Source organism: Triturus cristatus, chromosome 2_1, assembly GCF_964204655.1.
Source record: "Triturus cristatus chromosome 2_1, aTriCri1.1, whole genome shotgun sequence".
In the NCBI taxonomy this organism is placed as follows: domain Eukaryota; kingdom Metazoa; phylum Chordata; class Amphibia; order Caudata; family Salamandridae; genus Triturus; species Triturus cristatus.
This window is the reverse complement of record NC_140581.1, coordinates 1,089,310,052-1,089,333,415: the sequence shown is the minus strand read 5'-3', so window position 1 is coordinate 1,089,333,415 and position 23,364 is coordinate 1,089,310,052. Positions and strand designations below refer to the sequence as shown.

The window sequence follows — 23,364 nt, the reverse complement described above, 5'->3', positions numbered from 1 at the left end:
GCGGATTCTAGGGGCCGGACTACATGCTAGGTCCCTCCCTAAGGGTGGGACCAGGAAGGGGGGTGGTTACACCCCCAATCCTTTGTCCAGCTCGCCCCAGGTCCGGGGCTGGTGTGCCCCAGGACCGGTTTGAACTGGCATATGCACCGAGGCTCCTTGTGAGCCTCAGGCATGTCTGATTCCATTCAAGCCCTACCTGACCAATACACAAAATCCTGTCTGGGGTGGTGCTCGCACCTCCCCTGGCAGGAAACCCTTTGTCCACGTCTCCCAAGCTGGAAGGACTCCCAGCAGCGGGAGGGCAGACTTGTGTCTGTGGTGGCAGCATCCATTTTGTGGAGCTGAGGCTATGTCTGATTTTACCCGGGTTTCAGGTACTGTACATGTCGTGTCCCTCTAGAAGGGTGGAATGCTAACCCCGTAGCCAGAATTGGCGAGGGGTTAGTATTCCAATTTGTATGACACCTTACTCGACATGTTTTGATAAAGCCAAACCAAAGATAGCATTTAACCGTGAGGTTCATAATGCACTTAAGAGTATATGGTATGACGATATCTGGAAACAGTAGAAGGAAGTTGTTCCGACCACTGCAGACAGGCTCAGCTCATGCCAGAGCACCATCTCACATGGAACCAAGCACTCTGCCTTCAGGATTGTCAAGGCCTGCCATAGGAGTGACTTATAGGTTACCAGGTGTCCCATTTAAGGTTAGGTATAGGTATACTACACCTAAGTAAGAGGTGGTTACACCAACTTACCCCAGCTGAGTGATCAGCCAGTTGTGTCAAATTGCTATGCCAGGCCAGGGGTGGCACAATACATGCTTCAGCCCCTGGTAGGCCTTAGATACACCAATGCCCTGGGTACCTAGTGTACACTGGTACAGGGGCTCACAGGGTGATCCAATCCCAATTGGTTATGCACCTATAGTGCATAGTGACAATTTAGTAGAGAGAACAGCAGGTTGGGGGTCTGATTAGCAGGCCCACAGCCTCAATATTTCATAAACCAGTGAAGCAAAAAGCAAAAATTTGGGGTGCCCATAGGATAGCAGACCCTACTCTCCTACAGATGGTCATAGCTGGATTGAGTGTGAGTGTATGGTCTGTAGTGATACAGCACCTTTTAGCTTCATTTTAGCAGGTTATCATTTTTGCATCGTAATTGCATATTGAGTAACATATTGAATCAGGTGTATGAAAATGTTGTGCATGTAAACCATGTAAACAATCTCTATATGGAATATAACAGTATCTGTAAGTATATACAATGAACCCTATAGATATTATTTCAATCAGACATTACAACATAATTCTGCACATTGGTATGAGCAGATCAAGCGAAAGACCAGAGCGGATTATCAAAGTTTGTGATGAATAGGAACTATGGTGCTGTGCGTGTCAAACTAAATTTGGTAAGGCCTCACTTCACTGACTACGTAGTTACAGCATAATGAGGAAGAGTTAATAGAATGAACAAGTTGCAGAAGAAGTCACACATTAAACCAACATCATAGATTGTGTAGCATTGTGTACCATTATGGGAACTGGAACTATTTAGAGCTTGCATCTCCTTTTGTGAAGTTTATACAAGCATAACGTGAGAGTGATGCTTACAAGAGAACTTAGTCAATAGTTAATAGGTTGTTCATCCTAGAGCGTTAACAATCCCTTGCCAATAGCATATGACTCATCTTTATGTAAGGTAAAAAGAAAGGTTATGTTTGTAAGTGTTTAGTAGGTGATTTGTTTGTGTTAGTTCACAAATGGATATCGGTGAGCATATCGTCTCGCTTGCCTGTTATCCTAGCGGTCATTCCAGTCAATCGAACACATGCAAGTTCATGTGTGTCTGGTGTATAAACGCATGTATATGCATATGTGTTTAGTAAATATCCGAGTAAAGGTGGGCTTAGTAACTTGTTAGTATGTTATCCTAGCAGTCATAATCAATTTACATGCAACTTACAGCGTCAGTTTGTAAGAGATGGTAGGAGACTGCTAGAGAGTGATTAGTAGCTCAAGTGGCTGAAATCTCTCCTCTCCTTTCTCCTCTCCTCTCCTTTCTCCTCTCCTCTCCTTTCCCCTGTCCCCTCTCCCCTCCCCTGAACAGTGCTTGAATCTGTCACAGATTGTCAGTAAATGCACTAGGTCCATGATGTGCTCTTTACATCTGGCCTTCATGGACTTATCTAGTGTGTTTGATACTGTCAGTCGTGACAGATTGTGGAGTATGGTGGGAGTTGCAGAGGTGGAGGATCCCATTGTTGTCCTGCTGCATAGGTTACATTGTAATACTATGGTTAAAATAAGCTATGACAATGAGAGAACAGATTCAATTCAATTGCTTCAACTGGGGGGTCAGCCAGGGCTGTATTCTGGCCCCTTTTTAGGTCTCGCCTGGGCCAGCGCATGCGCTGCTCTGGCGAGACATTTAGTGAGTGGGCTTTAAAAAGCCGACCATAGCTTTTTGTGTGGCCTAGAGCGTGCAGTTACGTGCATAATTACGAGCAGAGGCGCCATCTGGCTTATCTCTCTTGTCATGGTGCGCGCACACCACACGCCAGACGTGCCTCCTTTTTTTCTTTTTTTAACTTGCAGCGCGAGGCGCGCGCTTGTGTGTTGCTTTGCTTTTCCTCTCGGGGATTACATTTTTTGTTGGTTTTAATTCCAACACTTAGCTCTTACATGATTTGTGCCTCGTCAGCTGTAATTTATTGCACATCTGTATACAGACTTTGATTTTCCTTAGTGAATTTGAATGCTGAAATTACAACTGCCCACCTGAATAATGAAGTCGTACCCTCTTATTTTAAAACCAATCTGAATAAACATTATTTTGTGTACATCAACCCAGATTCCGAGGGATATTAAGGTGTTCCTTCTGTTGTCCATATCCTCATACCAATGTGCATCGGGACACTATTCCAAGAACCATAGTGTGCATGCTCTGCGACCTTAGCCAGTGATTTGCCCCCCCCAGTCCCACCGTTCACTATTGACCCAATCACTAGGTTAGGGGGCTCAACGCAACACTAAAAATGCTAAGCTCAAATTTGCCTGTTTGCCCTTTACTAAGTACAGGAGTGAGTGTTAATTATACATTCCATTGTTGGTGTGGGTTCTTGTTAAGACCTTCGTGTACCATTTTCCTGGTGTATGAAAAATTGAACTTGTCTTATTTTGTTGACTTTACCGTGTTAGACACTTTCATTTTTGCACATCGGAATACCCAGTAATTACTTTAGGGTACAGAGGGCACAGCCGTTTTAAAGAACGGTGTGACTGTTAGCCTGACCCCATGATTGTCCATGTGAGTTTTAAAGCCTCCAGAGCTCTATACTTTTAGGCCCTCAGAAGGGGACTGCTGGCCCAATCCGGTTAGACTACCTGCAAGCAGCCCCATAGCTGTCTATAGCAGTGTTATTTATGGGCGTTTTCATGGCATTGGCATAGCCAATAGGTCTCGCTTTTGGGACCTTATAAGTATTTAGTTATGCAGCACAATATCCTTGGTGCATCAACATTAACTGTTGCATGGTTAAACACTTATAAGGTCCCAAAGGCGAGACCTATTGGCTATGCCAATGCTTGTTTTATTTCTCGTTTATATAAATGGGTTAGAGGCCCAATTATTGCGGAAGGTTCTAGATTGTCCAAAAATCACCCAAAACTTCATCACAACACTACTCTATGCCGATGATGCCGATCTTCTTGCACGGACCGCTATGAGCCTTGAGAGATCTTTAGATGCCTTTGTAGTATTCATGTCTTCTTTGGACTTTTGAACCATAAAAAGTCTTGCGGTATGGTGTGTGGTCCTAAGTCAACAAAGTCTAAATCTTTTTCTATTCAGGGCAATTTGATCGGGAAAGTTCAGACAATTTCCTATCTAGGGATTCTTTTGAACACCCAGCTATCATGAGGATCCCTTAGTGAATTGGGTGTAATAGAGTTTTTTTTTAATGATCCCTTCAATATTCCTTCTCAAGCAAAATTCTTAGTAAAATATTTATATTAAAGTGTCAGTGCACCTTATAACCAGCAACTGAATCCGTGAAGTGCCTTGAGCATGGGTAGTGTTCTTCTGCCAATCAGATGCAGCCTTATTTATACCTTCTTCTGGAGTCTCCACATAGATTTTATTTAATGAGATTTTGTTTGAACACTGTGCCTTTTCTGGTAGCTTATCTCACTCAAGGTGGTTGGCATGACAACCTCCCGCCCTGCCCATGCAAAAACATTGCAAACAATCTACTTTGCCCTTTTGTTTTATGCACTGTACAAAAATTTTAGATCCAAATTCTTGCTTTTGATACTGAGGCAAAGCCGCCCTTCTTCTTATTGAGAATGTTTTAGTTGTTTACATTCGCTCTACTCTTTTGATATCTTTGTTGCTGTTTTAAATATAATAAGAGGAGTGCTCATAATTCGGAAACAATAGGGATAAATGAGTGTATTAAATTGTAGCATATGTTATAATTCATTTCTTTTTCTCTTTTCATGTTCGTGAAAAAAATAAGTTTGAAAGGGGGATTTTCATTTGAAATTTTGCATATACACGTTTTCCTTGCTGGGCGGGAATGTGATTCTCTTGTATTTGTGATAGAATTGGCAAAAAATGTACACTGGAATAGATTTATTTTGAGTTGCTATTTTGCCTTTTTAACCTATTTGCTTGTATTTCTCATTGTTTCCATTGGACTTGGCAACTTTTTAACGAATTTGTGTATTTTACTTAAATTATGTATTTTATTCTGTGACATATTTTATTGAATTAGTTATTTATGTGCTTTTATGATTTGCCTGTCAAACCAAATAAAGTTTGATTGTACAGAGTATCACTAGTGGCAATACACCTATCTGGAAAAGATAACGTAGAAGCAGACAGGCTAATCAAGAAAGCGAGCACCGCACATGAATGGGAGCTAAAACCAGAAGTGCTAATGCAGATCTTCCAGATCTGATGGACACTGAAAGTAGACCTATTAGCAACACACGAGTGTGAAATGCCAAAGCTTTGCATCCCGGTTCTACCACCCAAGGTCACTGGGGAATGCCCTGTTGATAAAATGATCATTGAGATTTGCTTATGCTTTTCCACCAATTGCAATTATAGCGAAGGTGATTCATAAGCGCAGTCAGGAACAGGTCAACGTAATCCTGAAAGCCCCACAATGGGTTTGACAGACATTGTTCTCAGCCCTAATTGAGATATTCCAAGGACAGTACATCTCACTCCTAGCACAACGAGGCCTGTTAACGATACATGAGGGACAGGTATGGCACCCAAAACCATACAGTGTAGCAGTATGGCTCCCGAGGACTTAGTTTGGAGACCTCAAGATGCCAATGAGAGCGATGGACATTCTCAAGGAAGCAAGGCAACCAACAACTAGGAAATGCTACTGCAACAAGTGGCATAGGTTTCAACAATGGTGTAACAGGCCAGGGAAAAATCAGACTGGACACAGGATACCACAGTAATTGGATACATGACACATCCGGACGGGCATCTCTCCGAATCCTGAATCAATGTCCACCTAGCAGCCATTGTAGCGTACATATGAGGCATACTAGGATGAAGTTTCACATACGTGGTGATGCATATGTCATGACTGGTATGTGTTCATACGGAATAATGCAGCCACATTCTCATCATTGAGTGTTTCCTTGTGTTTGGTGCACAGAATTGGCAAAAAGAATTGGCAAAGTCACGTCAAAATGGAGAGACCGGTTGGCTTTGCCAATGCTTGTTTTTCTTGCTCTCGGTCAAAGTCTGAAAATCAAAAATATGCCCCACTCTCTACAATTGTGCTGGTACGCACTGCACTGGAACAGATGCCATTTTCCATTGTGCTTTATTTGACAATAGTGTAGAAAATATTCTTTTAAAGTATGGATAGTTTGAGGATTTGTGTGTTACAGACTTATTGGTGCCTTTAACTTATTGCTCATTCCACGCCCCCCCCCCCCCCCCCCCCCCCAACCCAAACCCTTACTTCGTTCGGATCTATAATTATCGTGAAGAGATTCGTTACTGTTGGATGGTGGTGAAATAAAATTGCGACTGCACTGGTATCAATGCTTTATACTTTACACGATTTTGAATTATATTATAAATAGTATCATTATGAAATAGATTGGTTTATAGAATGCCCTGGGCTTGCTAGAGGTCGATTATTTTTCTAATAAATTATTTTCTGAAAACATGACCCTTATTTATTTATGTATTTATTTATTTTAAAAGTTTTATATAGCGCGAACATGATCTCGAGGGATATCTGAGCGCTTTACTGTAGTGGGGAACGGAAGGTAATAGTTGTAGTACATGTGTCAAATAGGAAAACAGACAAAATCACATATGAAAATAGAACTCACTGGACACAAACGGTTACACGTACACGGGATCAGCAGCTTAATAAGGACCTAACTGGTACATATCGAGATGGAATAGCTTCCAGCGCAAGGGCTTATAGGTGTAAGTCCAATGCATTAGAGCAGATGATCCAACAACCTATTAAGATAAGAACTTGTTCATAAGGAATCTTTTTACTTCCAATTTGAAGGCATCCTTGGAGGAGATTCTACGTATTTCGGGTGGGAGGGAGATCAAGCTCTTCGGAGCTGAGCCGGAGAAGGCTCAGTGGCATGTTCTCTTTTTGCGAAAGATCTGAGGTTTCCAGGAGGAGAGAGTTAGCACTCCTAGAGGGTCTAGTCCCTCCGTATAGTTATGTTTTTGTGCTAGATAACTGGGGTTTTTCAAATGGAGGGCTTTGTGCGATAGGCAAGCAATCTTTTGCTGTATTCTCGCTTTGTGTGCATTTCAAACCCTTCATATATTTGAAGGTGTTTGATCACTTTGCTGTATTTGTAATCGGTAGTCACTGTTTCAATTATTTTTGTAATAATGGTTGTCTACTAAATGTCCTTGTAATTTACTCTAAAGGAATTGGCAAATTATCAACTGCCGATGGTAAAGCCTTCGCGGACCCAGAAGTGCTGCGAAGACTGACATCCTCGGTCAGCTGCGCGTTGGATGAAGCTGCTGCTGCACTTACCCGGATGAGAGCTGAAAGCACAGCAAATGCAGGGCAGACGGACAAGTAAGTAGCCCTTTCTTGTCCATGTTTCTCGAGTATCTGGTCATTTCTTTTACTCCAGATCACAAAGTGTAGATCTCAGTGGAGTTGTTTTTTTCTGTGAGGGCATGGCTTATGTAATCTATTTCAGTGCTCTGCCACCTTCGATAGTAATAGAAGGTTGTAAAACCACATTGGAATATACTTTGTCTACCTTTATTATCGTAGTCTTAGTTTGATGTTTGAAATCACCAGTGTTCTAGAATGCTCTCTCAAATGAGCTTTCAAGATTTTTGAATGTTTCACTGATCAGATACCTTTTAAAACTGCAGCAAGAGTTGCCCTTCATTGAAGCAAATTAATTGGGGGGGGGGGGGGGGGAGAATGTCAGCGTTTCCATACGAAATGCCGTTGTTTTGCTAATAATTTCCTAATACTTTTTTTGTGCCGCTTGAGGAATCTTTTTTTTTTTTTTTTCTCTTCTAAAGTGCTCTTTTTTTGGCTAGTTTGTGCTTTTAACGCTTTGGGTACTGTCAAGTAGGGGCCAAGAAAAGAGTGTGGGGGTGTCTCAAAACACAAAATCCCCATGTATTTTCATAGACATTTTCAAGAAGCACTACCGCAAAAACTGCGGAACGGATTTGGACTAAATTTGGCAGGAAGCTAGATCTTAAGCCAGAAAGTGTGCTGTTTGTGATTTGTTGTAAAATCCATTCAGTCGTTTTTGAGAAACTAAGGTTCAAAATTCATAGTACAGTTGGTGTCCAGATATGCTCTGATTGACCAGTTTAAAGAAGACCAGTGATTCCGGATTGTTCAGATTGCCACCACACAATGTTTTAGCAGCCATTACAAGACTCAAGGTATTGGTTGCTGTGTGCTGAAAATACATTTAAAAAAAATATATGAAAGGGGCACGGTGAGCACCCAGACCCCAAAGTTCATGGGCGTGAGGGGCTGGCCACAGCATGGACAGCATGCTGTAAGAGCCCTTACTGGACTCTGAGACATGAATCTCATTGAAATGCATTGTAGTGAATGGCAGGTTTTGATGGTCTGAAAAAGGAGCATGCACGAAGGGTGGTAACAGATTTTAGTTATAATCTAAATCATTTATTGGTGGTACCATGCTCATTTTAAGACTTGTGATGTGTTCTAAGGTGATTTTATCGTGTGAAAAATGCAGACCACCTGCTAGGATTTCATGATACATGTTTGAGAGGGAACTGTTTTCTCATGATTTTCTCAGTTTATGAAAGGTGTTCCAGAAACTAAAATAAGAGCATATTTTCTGTAAATTCATTCTATCTTTTTCAACCACGTGAGAATACAGTCTGACTTTTGGAGTAAAATATGTACAGTCTGTCAGTTATTTCCCCTATGTTCTGCTACAGCCTCCCAGAGTGAGATAAAGAAGAACTAGAACGTTAATAGTCTTAGTTATGACAGAAATGTGGAAGTCGTAAAGTCATCTTGATTTAATCAACCGGGTAATATTTAACTTTGAAAGGAACAAAATGAGGGGGTTCATTTTGTCATTGAAATTATGGTTAGTGGTGGAGAAAGCAAAATTAGTACACATTTTAAATGAGTTCCAAATATCTTCCTCTTTTATTTCATTTACGCATTCTAATATGCAGACTAAAACATTCACTTTCAACAACAGCAGTAGACTGCCAGTTAACTCCCTGTTGATAAGCCGCTTCACCACAGCGTTCTAACAAGCAACTACAGCGCTAATATTCTGAAATAAAGTGTGGTACATCTGAACGCGATCTTGATGGAATCGAAGTGGAAAATTAAAAGCATTTATTTTCTCCTGAGGGTACTGTAGTAAATAAGGAAGTGAAGTTGCTGCATAACAAAAATCTCCAAAATGGCCACCAGAGAAAAGAGCCCAAAAGTAACCCAATAAGAGAAGGTTGCAAAACGCTTATTTATGTCTGCAGTTTTATATAGCATAGACTTGCCCCGAAGGGATTGGTGTGCTTTACATGAGCATTGTTTACTTTTCAGAAGCACACATTCATTATGGTTTTAGACGTGGGGAGATGAAGTGATTTGACCAGAATCACAGAATTTTGAGCCAACCCCAAAACTTGAACATGGTCCCCAAGTTGCAGAGTCGGCATCTCTGCCCGTAACGCCATATCCTCTCCCCTAAGTACAACAAATAATCAAGTGATCAACTGGATAAAAACATTTTAAAAAGCACATAATTTAAAAGGACTTTATCCACATTTGAGAACTCCAGATAGTTCCTGGGAGTATCTTTTCTGGCTCAGGAGTAACAGGACCAAATCCCAATGCAGCTGCCTAGAGTGAAGAGTAGAGCTTGACCCCTCTGGATGTTCTTCGTAGGAGATCCCACAGTGGTGGTGGTGGTGTAGAGTATCCAAGAACTTGACTGTCATTTCCCTTGCCTCTCAATCTTGGATGGACATGACCTGACACTGGAATCCTGTGCAGTCTTAGGCTCATAAACATTGCTACTTATGAATTTCAGCCCGGCTGCTACTTCCAGAGAAGGAGACTCCATACTGTTCAGGTGAGGCTACTTTAGTAAAGTCTACCTGGAGCAGTTAATTCTAGAATTGCCTCAGCCACCATATCTCCTCTCATATCAGAGTGCTGGCTTTGCTTCCATTTTGCCCTTCATTCTTAGTACATACTCCTTCCTGAATGCTTGAAGTGGGAACCAGAAATTTAGGGAGATGATTCTAGCCTTGCTTCCTCAGCTTTTGATGTCCATGGCAAAACATAGCACCTCGAAGCCAGCCACCTCAGGTACTGTTGGATCTTAAAGAGACAGTTCGTTATAGATCCCTTACCTTAGAATTACCCCCAGGCATCCGACTGGATCTTGAGAATTTGTTTTTTAGCCGTACCCCTGCGCGTCGGTAGGTAGTGTCAGTCGACTCCGCGTCCCTTTTGGCGTCGTGGGTGCCGGTATGACATCACTGTGTCTACTTAGAAGCCGCCCCTGCGTTCTGACGGGCATTCTTTTTTTCCACGCCAGCCTAGCGCAGATCCGAAGAGAGCTCACCCCTTCAGTCACTTTTTGACTAAACTTTTTTCGACTTTTGTTGACTTCTTTATTTTTGAATCATTGACTCCTGTTGCGCGAGGGATGTCCCATCGTCAGACCAGCTTTAAGCCCTGCGTGGTCTGTCACAAACTGATGTCTGTGACGGACCCACACCTCGTGTGCCTCTGGTGTTTGGAGTGCGACCACAACCCGAAGTCGTGCTCAGACTGCTAGGCCATAAATCTGAAGTCTTTGCGGGAGCGGTCCCGATAGCTTTAAGAGGCCCGGCAGTTGGCTCCATGTCGTTCCCAGTCTCGCTCAGGAGAAGGTCTCTAGATCGGTCACGGAGCAACCACACACCGTCCAAGTCTTCGCACTCCTCTGGTAAGTCCAAGCACAAAGAAGAAGCACCATCTCTCTTCCCCTTCTCCCGATCAGTCGGCGGATGTGACGCGTGTCCCTGAGCTTCGGCGCTCTAAGGTTCAGTCTCTGGCGCCTGACTCAGGGACGGGTCCGCGCCTCCCCCCGTTTCCGGGAGCTGGGGCATCTCCTGCCCAGCTTTGTACGTTCTATGAAGCTCCCCACTGTGTATTTGGACAGCCCGACTCCGCTGGCGCGCCTTTGGGCCCACGAAAGGCGGTTGGGGGCCCTGGGCCTTTGATGCTGGCTGCTCCGACCCTGGAGGGCCCCCGTGGATTCAGTGTGGAAGCGGATTATTGATAACTCACTGGTGCAGGGTCACCCTTCGTCCACGGGTTCTTAACAAGTCAGGAGGAATCGACACTGGAGTGAAGTACAAACCAAAGGTCATTTATTAGCATTCATGAATGGGGCCTCGTCCGACAAGCACCATAGAGATACTCAAGGAGGAAGCGCACCGAATTATGTTTATATGGGTTTTTATAGCAAAAGATCACAAACAAGGGACTCCCAGAGGTAAATAGAGCTTTGGGAAAAGCACACAAATGAGGTAACGGTAAGAATCGATAGCCTTGGTGCCTTGTGCAATCCCCGCGTCCTAAGGCTGTACAACAAGATATGCTATCTGAGTAAACTTTGCTTGAGGCTTTACCATTGTCTGAAAAACCCCGAGCAGATGCCAGCTGTTCTTTTGCGCTGACTCTGCATGTATACACAGCCTACAATGCCCCAATATAGATTCTTTACTCATTTTAATACAGATGCAGTGTGAAGGATAGAGCCTGGCTGGAAGTAGGGCAGGGGTGAAAAAATGGATGAGGCATAGCTTTATCAAAAAAACGAGAGAATCAGATTTTACATTTTAAAACCAGTCCTGGCTCCAGGTCGAAACCGGTCGACCTTACTCAAACTGCGCCGACGCTCCCAGCGTCAGCCGTGCCCCCCCGGCGGGCGCCGCCTCAATCCTCATCCCCGAGCTGGACCGACATCAACTAAAGTCTGATCAGACGCCGGAGGGTACTTTTGTTCCCTTGTTCATTCCGGGTGTTCCCTATCACCCTGAGGGTGTTGATAAGGACTGGGAGGGGTCGCTGGACCCTTTAGGAGGCCAGCTGGTAGAACCGAACTGGAGAGAGGAATTGGGTGACACCAGTGGTCTGGACGCCTCCTCAGACCGTGGCAAGCTTTCTCCCCGTACCGTGGCTACGGAGGAGGGAGTGTGCTATGCAGTGGTGGTGCGTAGGGCAGCCGAGGCCTTGGGCCTGTAGGTCCCTACAATGGCAGTCAGGATTAACCTCCTGACAGGTGCTTTGACCTGCGGCAACTTCCTCAGAACCCCTCTTGCCCTTCAATGAAGCTCTCACGGACCTCCTTTTGGGCACTTGGTCCGAGCCCAGCACAGGGGCTCCTGTGGAACGGACCATTGCCCACCGACCAGCTCCGGGCAAACCCATATACCCCACCCAACACCCTTCCCCCAAGAGCTTGGTGGCCCCCAAGCTGCTTCTTCCAAGGGCACATTCCCTCCTGCTCCCCCAGACAGGGAATCCAGGAAGCTGGATCATCTTTGGAAGCGCATGTTCTCTTTCTTAAGCTTGGCATTGCGGTCTGTGAATACTGTGTGCCTCTTGGGCCGATACTCCCATGCCATAAGGGATACTGTTGCGCAGGTGCTGCCTCAGTGCCCAGATAAGGCCTGGACTGTCTTCTCCCAAGCTATGGCAGATGGGAGAGACACAGCTAAATTCACAATTCTCTGTGGACTAGATACCCCCGTCTCACTGGGCAGAATGATTGCCACGTTGGTTGCCCTTCGCCTGGTTTAGAACGTCTGGTTTTTTGGAGGATGTTCAGTCAACTCTGCTAGAAATGCCTTTCGATCGCTGTTTCCTATCTGGTGACAAGGCAGACTTGGAGCTGCAGCACTTTAAGGATTCTCAGGCTACGGCCAGTTCCTTGGGCCTCGCTGCGTCCTCCCGTCCACCACAGTCTGCTTTTTGTGGCTACGGAAGGCGCACCCTGCCACGTCCGACCCAGTCCAGCTACCGGTCCACGCACGCTGCCCAGTCTCTGCGTGGCCGCAGACATGTGACCCATCGACGTTGGTCTGGGAACCAGCGGTGTGGGTCAGTCCATCCTTTCCCCCACTGCAGCAATCTCCAAACCCTCCTAGTCTGACATTTCAGGCCCATCAGCACCAGTGGGTGGCAGGATTCGCCATCTCCTCCCCCACTGGCAATCCATCACGTCAGACAGGTGAGTTTTGCAGATAAAGCAAAAACCAAAGGAAATGATGGACGGAGTGTTGAACATTGCAAGCACTCACCCCCAGTCAACTGATCTGGGTTTAATCCATCACCGTTCTTTAGCCCACTCTGCCACCCCAGTTCAGACATGGCCATATGCAAATCAGTCTGACCCTGTGCCTCATGACTGATGGTGAGTGCTTGCAATGTTCAACACTCCGTCCATCATTTCCTTTGGTTTTTGCTTTGTTCGCCATAAGTTGGCAGGGTATGCTCAGACGTGAGTCCCTTGCTCACTTTGCCACTGGATTCAAGCAAGCCTGACTGAAGACGGCTGAAATGCCAGAAACCGGTCCTAGGAAGCTCGTTTCCGGTCCAGGGAAGACATGGCTTGGCAGTTCGGGCTGGACTGTTCCCATGAGGCACAGGGTCAGACTGATTTGCATATGGCCATGTCTGAACTGGGGTGGCAGAGTGGGCTAAAGAACGGTGATGGATTAAGCCCAGATCAGTTGACTGGGGGTAAGTGCTTGCAATGTTCAACACTCCGTCCATCATTTCCTTTGGTTTTTGCTTTGTTTGCCATAAGTTGGCAGGATATGCTCAGACATGAGTCCCTTGCTCACTTTGCCACTGGATTCAAGCAAGCCTGGCTGAAGACCGCTGAAATGCCAGAAACCGGTCCTAGGAAGCTTGTTTCCGGTCCAGGGAAGACATGGCTTGGCAGTTCGGGCAGGACTGTTCCCATGTGGCACAGGGTCAGACTGATTTGCATATGGCCATGTCTGAACTGGGGTGGCAGAGTGGGCTAAAGAACGGTGATGGATTAAACCCAGATCAGTTGACTGGGGGTGAGTGCTTGCAATGTTCAACACTCCATCCATCATTTCCTTTGGTTTTTGAGTTTTGCAGATAGTCAGAAGGGGCTACTCCCTCCCCTTCGAGACTACCCCTCCCTCCATTCCACCGTCTTTCGATCGTACGTCTGAGGATCATTTGGCACTTCTCCGCCAGGAAATGTTGGGTCTTTCGGCTAAGGGAGCTATTGAAAGGCTTCCTGCTCCAGAAGTAGGTCATCGTTGCTTTTGCCGCTACTTTCTGGTGCCCAAGAAGGACAAGGGCCTGCGTCCTATCCTAGACCTCAGGGCCCTCAACCGCTTCCTCCGGAAGGAGAAGTTGAAGTTCAGATTGTTAACCTTTGGCTCAGGTTCTATCTGCCCTCGACCCTGGAGACTGGATGGTGGCGCTGGACTTGCAGGATGCCTATTTTCACATACCTGTCCTGCCAGCCCACAGACGCTACCTATGGTTCACAGAAGGCCACGAGCATTTTCACTGTGCTCCCCTTCGGCCTTACCAGAGCCACTCGGGTGTTCACAAAAGTGATGGCGGTGGTTGCAGCTGATGTGCCGAGAACAGGGGTTCCAGTCTTCCCCTATTTGGACGACTGGCTGAAGGCGGGCTGGCCCCAGACTGTCGTCTCCCACCTCCAGACTATGGCGGACATCCTGAATTTGCTGGGTTTCACTATCAACGTGCCGAAGTCACACCTGACTCCCTCCTAGTCGCTCCTTTTCATCAGAGCTGTTCTGGATGCAGTGCAGTTTTGGGCCTATCCACCTGGACAGCAAGTCCGGGATATTCAGGCTATGATACCGATGTTTCAGCTTCTATCCTGGATTTCGGTGAGTATGACCCTTAGGCTGCTGGGCCTCATTGCCTCCTGCATCCTGCTGGTGGATCATGCCAGATAGCATTTGTGGGCTCTGCAGTGGGACCTGAAGTTGCAGTGGGCGCAGCATCAGGGGAATCTCTCTGACTACGTCCAGATCTCGTAGGGAACTGCGCAACAACTGCAGTTGGGTCAGAGGTAGATCCCTCTCCCTTCTCCAACCAGACCTCACGGTGGTGACCGATGCATCACTCCTGGGATGAGGCAGCCACCTGGGAGAGGCAGAGATCAGATGAGTCTGGCCTCCGGCGGGGTCTGGGCTCCATATCAACCTGGTGGATCTTAGGGCGATTTGCTTGGCACTGAAGGCATTCCTTCCCTCCCTCAAGGGGAAGGCAGTGCAGGTGTTCAGACAACACCACCACCATGTGGTACTGCAACAAACCGGGTGGGTGGGGTAGCGGACCCTTTGTCAAGAGGCTCTTTGCCGTTGTACATGGCTGGAACACCAGGGCATGCCCTTGGTGGTTCAACACCTGGCATACTAACTACAGACTGCCCATTTCGAGACACCCTAGCAAGGGCTGTTGCGGATTGCTGAGGCTGTATTGGATCTGTCCTCTGGCCTGTTCTGTCCATTGAGATCTGGATTGCCCACTGGAGAATGAGAGCATCTAGGCTCTGGCAGCAACCTCATTTCCCCCTCCCCACCCGCCAATCACCAGTGCCTGCTTTGTCATTGAGCCTTAAATCCTGATGCAATATCACCCCCATATGATTAGCTTGAACTTCTTATACATTGAATACTTCGCTACCAAAGACGGCAGTTGTGTTGTCTACATCATAATCCATTGTGATGGCTGCTTCCATCAGTGGCACAATAGACACGCATGTGTTTTTCCTACATTACCATCCTCATGCAAAGCCTTTTTACACTTGATATGAATATTTTATATATTCTTAGTGTATTTTATCAATTATTTTATTTCCAACCACTTGATCAAATTCCATTAAAATATTGTGATTTTTGTTCACTTTCGAATCATTGATAACGTTTCCAACTTTGAATTGAGCTTTTGTCGTGCTCCTTTGTATCTGCCTGTAGATTCTGCTTGGTTGTATGGTTATCTCTTGGCAATCCATATTAACTTCTGTAATGAAGTCTTATTTCCTACTTAATTAATGTAAATTTCTGTATCCTAAGGAGTTCTGTGTATCTTCAACATGTTATATGGAGTGCTGCTCATCATGCTTGATTTCTTGTAGAGCTTTGCAGTTACATTTGAACAAGACTGAAGTGCATAGACAATGTGGGAAGTCTGTGTTCTCCTTTAGTTGTTTTAATAAAGCTGCCCTTTTATGCTTTTAAACATTGATTAGATGTTGGTGCTTGGTTCGGCATAAATAATGCTGTTCATTTACTAATGATACCTGCAGCTGCTCATCTCTCACCTTGGTTAGTACCAACAGTGTTTTCTAATATTGAGAACCAGATTATACACTATTATAAGGTATTTGAAAAGCCTGCATAAACTAAATAGATCCCCATACTGTAGGGAGCTAGCTCTTTATGCAATACATCAATTAGTTGAAATACTGTGTAAAGAGTCCAGTGGTTCCCTTATGAGTAGACAGGGGCTTTCTTTGCTATCACAAAGTGCTCTATTAAGGGATAGTGTGGTCGAGCAGCCTTAGGCTTAACACAGAGGAGGGCCAGACATTTGCAAATACACACAATGATCAATAAATGACGAACCCTGGGCGTAGCACTACGCTACGCTCGTGGAGCGTTCGTAGTTTGCGCTACTACGCACTATGCAAATTGCACATAGCACAGTACAAAAACGCGTAGCGGGCATTTTTTGCTTGCTCGCGGACCTCAACGTTAAGTTGGCGAAAGCAAGCGGGCAAAATCAACATCCCGGCGAGACTTTTTCCTCGTTCGCAATCAGCAGCATCAAGTTGCCGATTGCGAGCATGGAAAATAAACCTCCCGGCGTGATTCTCAACGCGTGGAGGTCAGGTTTCTCATTGCGAGTGGTCGCGTATGCTCTCGACTGTTTGTGATGAGAAACTACCAGTCCGCGTTGAGAAAGCTGCCGCTAGAGTACAAATCTGCTCGAGCGGCAGATAACGACCGCTTGCACTGTGCAAGATGCCGTTTGCAATGATTGCACAGTGCGGACAAGCATCCGGCACTGTGCAATCAGTGCGAACGGCATTTCCCTACCGCACTTCGCAGTTAGCGTAGTGTGTGTAGTGCAACGTGCACTTCGCGTAGCGCTACTATGCAAACTACGCCCAGGGTTATAAATGACACTCGCCACTCTAGAAGGAGATCCACACCAATTTATAAAAATAGCAAGTATCATTATATATATTTAGGCATCAGAGAACAATCGTTCAGTTGAGTGCTTTTTTACAAATAAATTATTTTCAAATTTGGACACTGCAATTTCTGAGTTGTGCAATGTTATCCTATGGAATGAAGAACAAGTTCTCCCAATAGGTATAGTACAGTGGCTTACAAGACCATTCTCCAGGAGTTAAGGTGAGTGGTAGGCTAGATGCAAGGCAGCACCATCAGTACACCACCAGCGGCACAAAGGTGGCCGAGCACAGGGTGATAAACAGCGTTGGGAGCCCAGTAAGTTTCTAAGGCGATCGGTCACTGCGAAAAAAGACTGCAGGCTCTGGCTGGAAGGCCAGTTGGGGTGAACCAACAGGGGGGTTCAAGGATTGCTATGCTCTGGGATGTAGGGACTCCTGGGGGGTCCTCTTCTCTACGACCTGGGGGTGACGGATGCAGAGATGTCTTTAGCCGTGGGATTTCCTTACCGAGAACAGTTGCAGTCAAGGGGGCCTGGTTTGGGTGGTTCCGGAGGCCTCAGATTTTTTTCTTTTGGAGTTTCTGTAGCGCGAAGGGAACAATTCCACTGTTCTTCGGCAGATCTTGATCCTTATTGAAGGCAGGCAGTCCTCCCAGGTTTTGGAGGCACACAGCTGCAGGATGAGCCGTCTTTGGCTCAGGTTCGACGGAGAACGGCAGAGAGGACAGCAGGGCTGGGGCCAGTCAGGTGCTCTCTTAAGTCTTCTGCTTTTGCGGCTCTTCGTAGGTCGTCTGGATCTGTTTTTGTGGTGCCAGGGGCTGCCCTAAATAATGAATTTAGGAGCGTTAGGGTAACGTAGGGTAGTAGCCAGTGGGCTATTGACCCCTGGGGTCACTATGCCCTCTATATGAGCACTACCTGTGGGAAGTGGTCATAACCCTGTCCCAAAATTCCTAAGTATGCCATCACAAAAATGGCTACTTCAGAAAAATCGTTTCCACTGCACAGTAGCCTATGTTAGGGATGGTGCTAGCCTGGAGGTAGCGCGCCTACATGACAAGCTAATTTTCACGCCTGTCCAGTTGCCATAGGGGCCCTGGACAGAGGGTCTGCTTCCTCTTCTGTGAAGGGGAGCCAGATTCACATTTCAAATGTTTCAGCCCTTAAAGACTTTCTGCTCAAGGAAGGCAAATCAGCAGGTCATTCTGTGGGAGGGAGTAATAAACTCTCTTTCCGGACAGGCTCTTGTTCTGGGTCTCCTGAGAGCAGAGGCGCGCACCCTAGCTGGACAGAACAGTGTCTCGGGTGCCAGGCTGGTAGAAACCAGTCATCAAGGACATCAGAGGCTGGAAGGTTTTGCACCTCTAAGGTACCCTCTGGGTGCATGTATTGATAAATCCAACATTGGCATCAGTGTGGGTTTACCAATATGTGATGTTTGATGCCAAAACATCCCTATTTTCAGTGACGCCATCATGTATCTGGGGAACTAGGTGTTCGAGGCATATGAGCTGCAGATTACACACTTGTGCATAGATCGCCATCTGGTGTTGGGCCCGGATGTTTGCAGTTTGTTTTTCCTCTTGGAAAGTCTTTGGAAGTCACGAGTTGGGTGACTCCTCCCTTGGATCGTATTGCGCATGGGCTTCGGCTCCATCCTCAGATTGTTTTTTTCCGCCATCGGGCTCGGATGTAATCTTCGCGCTCCGGTTCCGAACAGCTTCCAGTTTGACGATCGACGTGCAATCCTCACCCCAATTTGCGGTATTGTTTCGATCTCCCCACTCGACGCGACTTCTCATCGGCACAGACCTTCGGTTCCATTCGTCGACGGCGGCTTTCGGGCCTACCCAAGCTCCGGTCCTGTCTAATGGAAAGGACTCCATTTGAAAAGTGCCCTCGATGTGGGTCCAAATTCCCCCACACCGATATCCACGAGGTATGCAATCTCTGCCTCTCCCCTGAACACGAGGCTAGAGACTGTCCGGCGTGCAAGTCCTTCCGGTCCAAAAAGACTATTCGAGACCGAAGAGCCAGAAGAACCATGGCACACTCCTCGACACCGATTCCGGACGACATCTTCGGAGAAGGCTTCGACGCTGCAGAATAGCCTCACACCGACGAGGGACTCGTCAGCGCCTCCGAAGCCGATGACTCGGATGTGGAGGATATTTCCGGCACAGGGGGTCTTGAGTACTAATCTACCCCCCTCCCCACACCCTCGCCGGCACCGAAAAAGGCTTCGGTCACTCCTTCGCCTCCGGGACTAGGCGAGACCAGAGACACTGCTTCACACACCGCACCCTCGGGCCCGGTAAAGAAGCCAAGTAAGACTTCCGGCGGCTCGGGCTCGAGCCAGCCCGCCGTCTGTGCCGATAAACACTCTTCGGCACCGAAAAAGAAACCGGCCTCCATCTCGACACCGAGCCCCGCACCGAAACACTTGGGGTCGAAACCCAGCTCTTCGGTACCGACACCACTTTCGGTACCGACACCACCTTCAGAACCAACCAAAGCACACAAGGCCACCGGCACAGACACTTCGAAGCCGAAACCCATCTCGGCGCCTACCAAACAACCGGAATTTCCTAAGCATGGTTCCAAACAGCGAACCGGCACAGAAAAACATAAGAAACCAACGTCGACGCAGACGGACCAACCAGCCTCACCAGAACTTTTTACACCGGATCCCTTACAAAAAACTTTAACCAAGGATCCCAAAACTGGACATTTAATGCTCTCTATCAAAAAGAGACAATTGGAGAAACCGACTCCGCCTTCACCTCCAAAGAGGAAGGACTCTGTGCTACCTCCCCTTTCAAACTACCTTCCCCACCGCCTCCACCTTCTCCTCCTCCTCCTCCACCGCCCTCTCCACCCCCACCTCATCATTCCCCAACTCCAACTCCATCTCCATCTCCGGATGATGATGATCAGGGGGATCAATATGACGACATAGGGGATGCACCCCAAGATCTACCAACAGGAGACCCCACCCCCACAGGATCCCCAGACCCATGGGACGATTATAATGTCCCTGATGTCCCTAACGTCCCACAGGACGATCTTTACCCTTCCAGACCTTCTCCACCAGAAGACTCATTGGGGTTCAACCACCTATTGCAAAGGGCGGCACATTATCACGGGGTAGATCTACACACCGACCCCGTGGAGGAGGATTTCCTCCTCGATACATTTGACACCACACATAGGACCACCTCCATATTGCCTATGCTCAAAGGAGTTATAAAGCAAGCGCCAGAGGTCTTTAAGGACCCAGTCAGAGCCAGGGTCATTAACCCGCGCATCGAGAAGAAATATAAATCTGCCCCTACAGATCCCTCCTACATTAGAGGGCCTGCACCACTAGATTCTCTAGTAGTCTCCACTGCACGTAAAAGGGCCAACTCCCAGGCATCAGGCTAAGCGCCACCACCTGACAAAGAGTCTAAACTCTTGGACGCATCTGGCAAGCGTACTGCATCCCAAGCTGCCAACATATGGCGTATCGCCAATACACAGGCGCTACTCGCCAGATATGACAGGGCCCATTATGACGAATTGGAAGCCATAATGAACCATCTCCCTGATAAATATAAAGCTAGGGCCAACAAACTCATTCAGGAGGGCAAAACCATTACTAATACCTCCATACGTTGTGCCTTAGACGCAGCAGACACAGCCTCTAGGGCTATCAATACTAGTGTCCTTCGCCGCCGCCATGCCTGGCTAAGGATATCAGGTTTTAAACCAGAGGTACAGGCCTCCATCCTTAACCATCCCTTTGACCAGGAACACCTGTTTGGCCCCAAAGTGGATGACGCCCTGGAGAAAATGAAAAAGGACACAGACACGGCAAAATCCATGGGAGCCTTACAATCTCACCCTCCCAGACGCTCCTTTTGCCGCTCTTCCTTTCGGAGCACATCCAGAGGCTACTCCTCAGTCTCTGCTTCCACTGCATACAAATCCCCCTACTCAGTCCACGTTTACAAGGGGTTACCAAAGAGGTGGCTACAGGGGCAACAATAACAAAGGCAGAGGCAAAACAAATACCGCCCGCTCTGCCACCGCGCCTCGCCAATGACTTCCCTCCACTTCCCCCAGACCATCACACTCCGGTCGGGGGCAGACTCCAACATTTCCTTCCGTTCTGGACTACATTCACCTCAGACAAATGGGTAACACAAATAATTCGGTCAGGCTACTGCCTAGAACGAACATCTACCCCCCCAAACATTCCACCCAGACAACGCCCGATGTCACCAGAACATCTACGGCTACTCAAGCAGGAGGTAATCTCCCTCCTAGACAAAGAGGCAATAGAACATGTTCCAACCAACCAACAAAATATGGGGGTCTACTCCATGTATTTTCTCATTCCAAAAAGGGACGAAACTCTACGGCCCATCCTAGACCTTTGCCCCCTAAACACATACATACACTCAGACCACTTTCATATGGTAACGCTTCAGCAGGTACTTCCGCTTCTTTCCCAAACCGACTTCCTCACCACTTTGGACCTAAAAGATGCTTACTTTCACATTCCAGTGCGCAAGGCCCACAGGAAGTACCTCAGATTCGTAGTGGACGGCCACCACTACCAATTCAAAGAGCTCCCGTTCGGAGTCACAAGTGCCTAGCAGTGGTGGCAGCACATCTGCGAAGACAACACATTCACGGCTTCCCTTACCTAGACGACTGGCTAATAAAAGCCAGTTCATACAATCAGTGTGTACAACACACACACCACCATCCAGCTACTTCATCAGCTGGGCTTCACGGTTAACCACAAAGTCCCGTCTCCACCCATCCCACATAAAACAATATCTAGGTGCTACTATAGACACCTCAAAAGCGCTCGCCTACTCCAATCCTGCCAGGATTGCAAGTATCCAGGCCCTGCACGCAAAATTTATAGCGCAACACCCCCTTCCAGCTCGGGTTTTCATGCAACTAATAGGGATGATGGCCTCTTGCATCTTCATAGTACCTCACGCAAGACTCCAGATGCGTCCTCTCCAAGAGTGCTCGGCGCACCAATGGAACCAGGCCCATGGTCAATTAACAGATCTGGTGTTGGTAGACGGTCGTACCCATCGCTCTCTGCAGTGGTGGACTACCACAAACCTTTCCAAAGGTCGACCGTTCCTGGACCCGGTTCCACAGGTAGTACTAACAGACGCATCGCTCTCCGGCTGGGGAGCTCATCTATTACATCTCACCGTGCAAGGCAAGTGGTCACCTCAACAGAAGCTACTCCATATCAATCATCTGGAGTTACTAGCGATCTTCCTAGCCCTAAAATCCTTTCAGACACAAATTTTAGGCAAAGCAGTCCTGATCCGCACAGACAACATGACAGCCATGTATTATATTAAAAAACAAGGCGGGACACCCTCTCCACAGCTCTCTCAATTAGCACAGAGCATATGGAGATGGGCCATACCCCGGAAAATCTTTCTCCTAGCCCAGCATGTCCCAGGTGTACAAAACACTATAGCAGATCTACTCAGCAGACAAACACAACAACTCCACGAGTGGGAACTTCACCCGCAAGTTCTTCACTCATACTTTCAAATGTGGGGGCATCCACAGATAGACCTCTTCGCCACCCACGAAAACAAAAAATGCCCAAGCTTCGCCGCCAGATACCCACACCCATTGTCCAAGGGCAATGCGATATGGATGAACTGGTCAAGCAGATTTGCTTACGCTTTTCCGCCTCTCCCACTAATTCCATTAATAGTGCGCAAACTAAAACAGCACTCCCTCACACTAATATTAGTAGCGCCAACTTGGGCCAGACAACCGTGGTACACCACACTACTGGAACTATCGGTAGTACCACATCAACAATTACGCCTCTCTCCACACCTTTTAACCCAGAACCATGGAGAGATCAGACACCCGGACCCAGCTCAGCTCAGCTCAACCTTACGATCTGGCTCCTGAAATCCTAGAATTCGGATACCTAAATCTTCCTCCTGACTGTATGAACGTCATCAAGGAAGCTAGGCGCCCTACCACTAGAGCGTGCTAAGCCGCCAAGTGGAAACCTTTTGTTATCTATTGTCATAACAACACCATCAATCCACTAGATGTGTCCATTCAACACATCATAGGCTACTTACTCCACCTACAAAGGTGCTATCTAGCCTATACGTCCATTCGACTAAACCTCGCAGCCATAGCAGCTTACCTACAAAACAGGCAACATCTCTCCCTCTTTCGAGTACCTGCCAATAAAGCCTTCAAATGTGAACTTCAATTCTTAACATGGAAAACCGCTTTACTTGTAGCCATCACTTCCCTCAGAAGGGTCAGTGAGATACAAGCATTTACGATTCAAAAACCTTTTCTACAAATGCACCATAATAAGGTGGTTCTCCGTTCCAACCCAAAATTCCTCCCCAAAGTCATTTCTCCTTTTCACCTAAACCAATCTGTAGAACTACCAGTATTCTTCTCGCAACCACAAACTGTTGCAGAAAGAGCTCTTCACACACTAGATGTCAAACGAGCCTTACTCTACTACATCGAGAGAACACAACCCTTCCGTAAGATCCAACAACTGTTTGTCTCT

At 46.9% G+C, this 23,364-nt stretch overlaps 1 protein-coding gene across 12 annotated transcripts in view; it reads left to right on the top strand.

Annotated features, from left to right (window-relative positions):
- The window catches only part of ANKRD17 (ankyrin repeat domain 17), a 1,008,651-nt gene that overhangs the window by 157,440 nt on the left and 827,847 nt on the right, over nucleotides 1–23,364 (top strand). For all 12 annotated transcript variants that reach the window (XM_085636371.1, XM_085636340.1, XM_085636333.1 and 9 more), the window contains exon 3: nucleotides 6,950–7,106. In XM_085636371.1, the coding sequence (XP_085492497.1) occupies nucleotides 6,950–7,106 (157 nt within the window). The remainder of the gene's footprint in view (nucleotides 1–6,949; nucleotides 7,107–23,364) is intronic.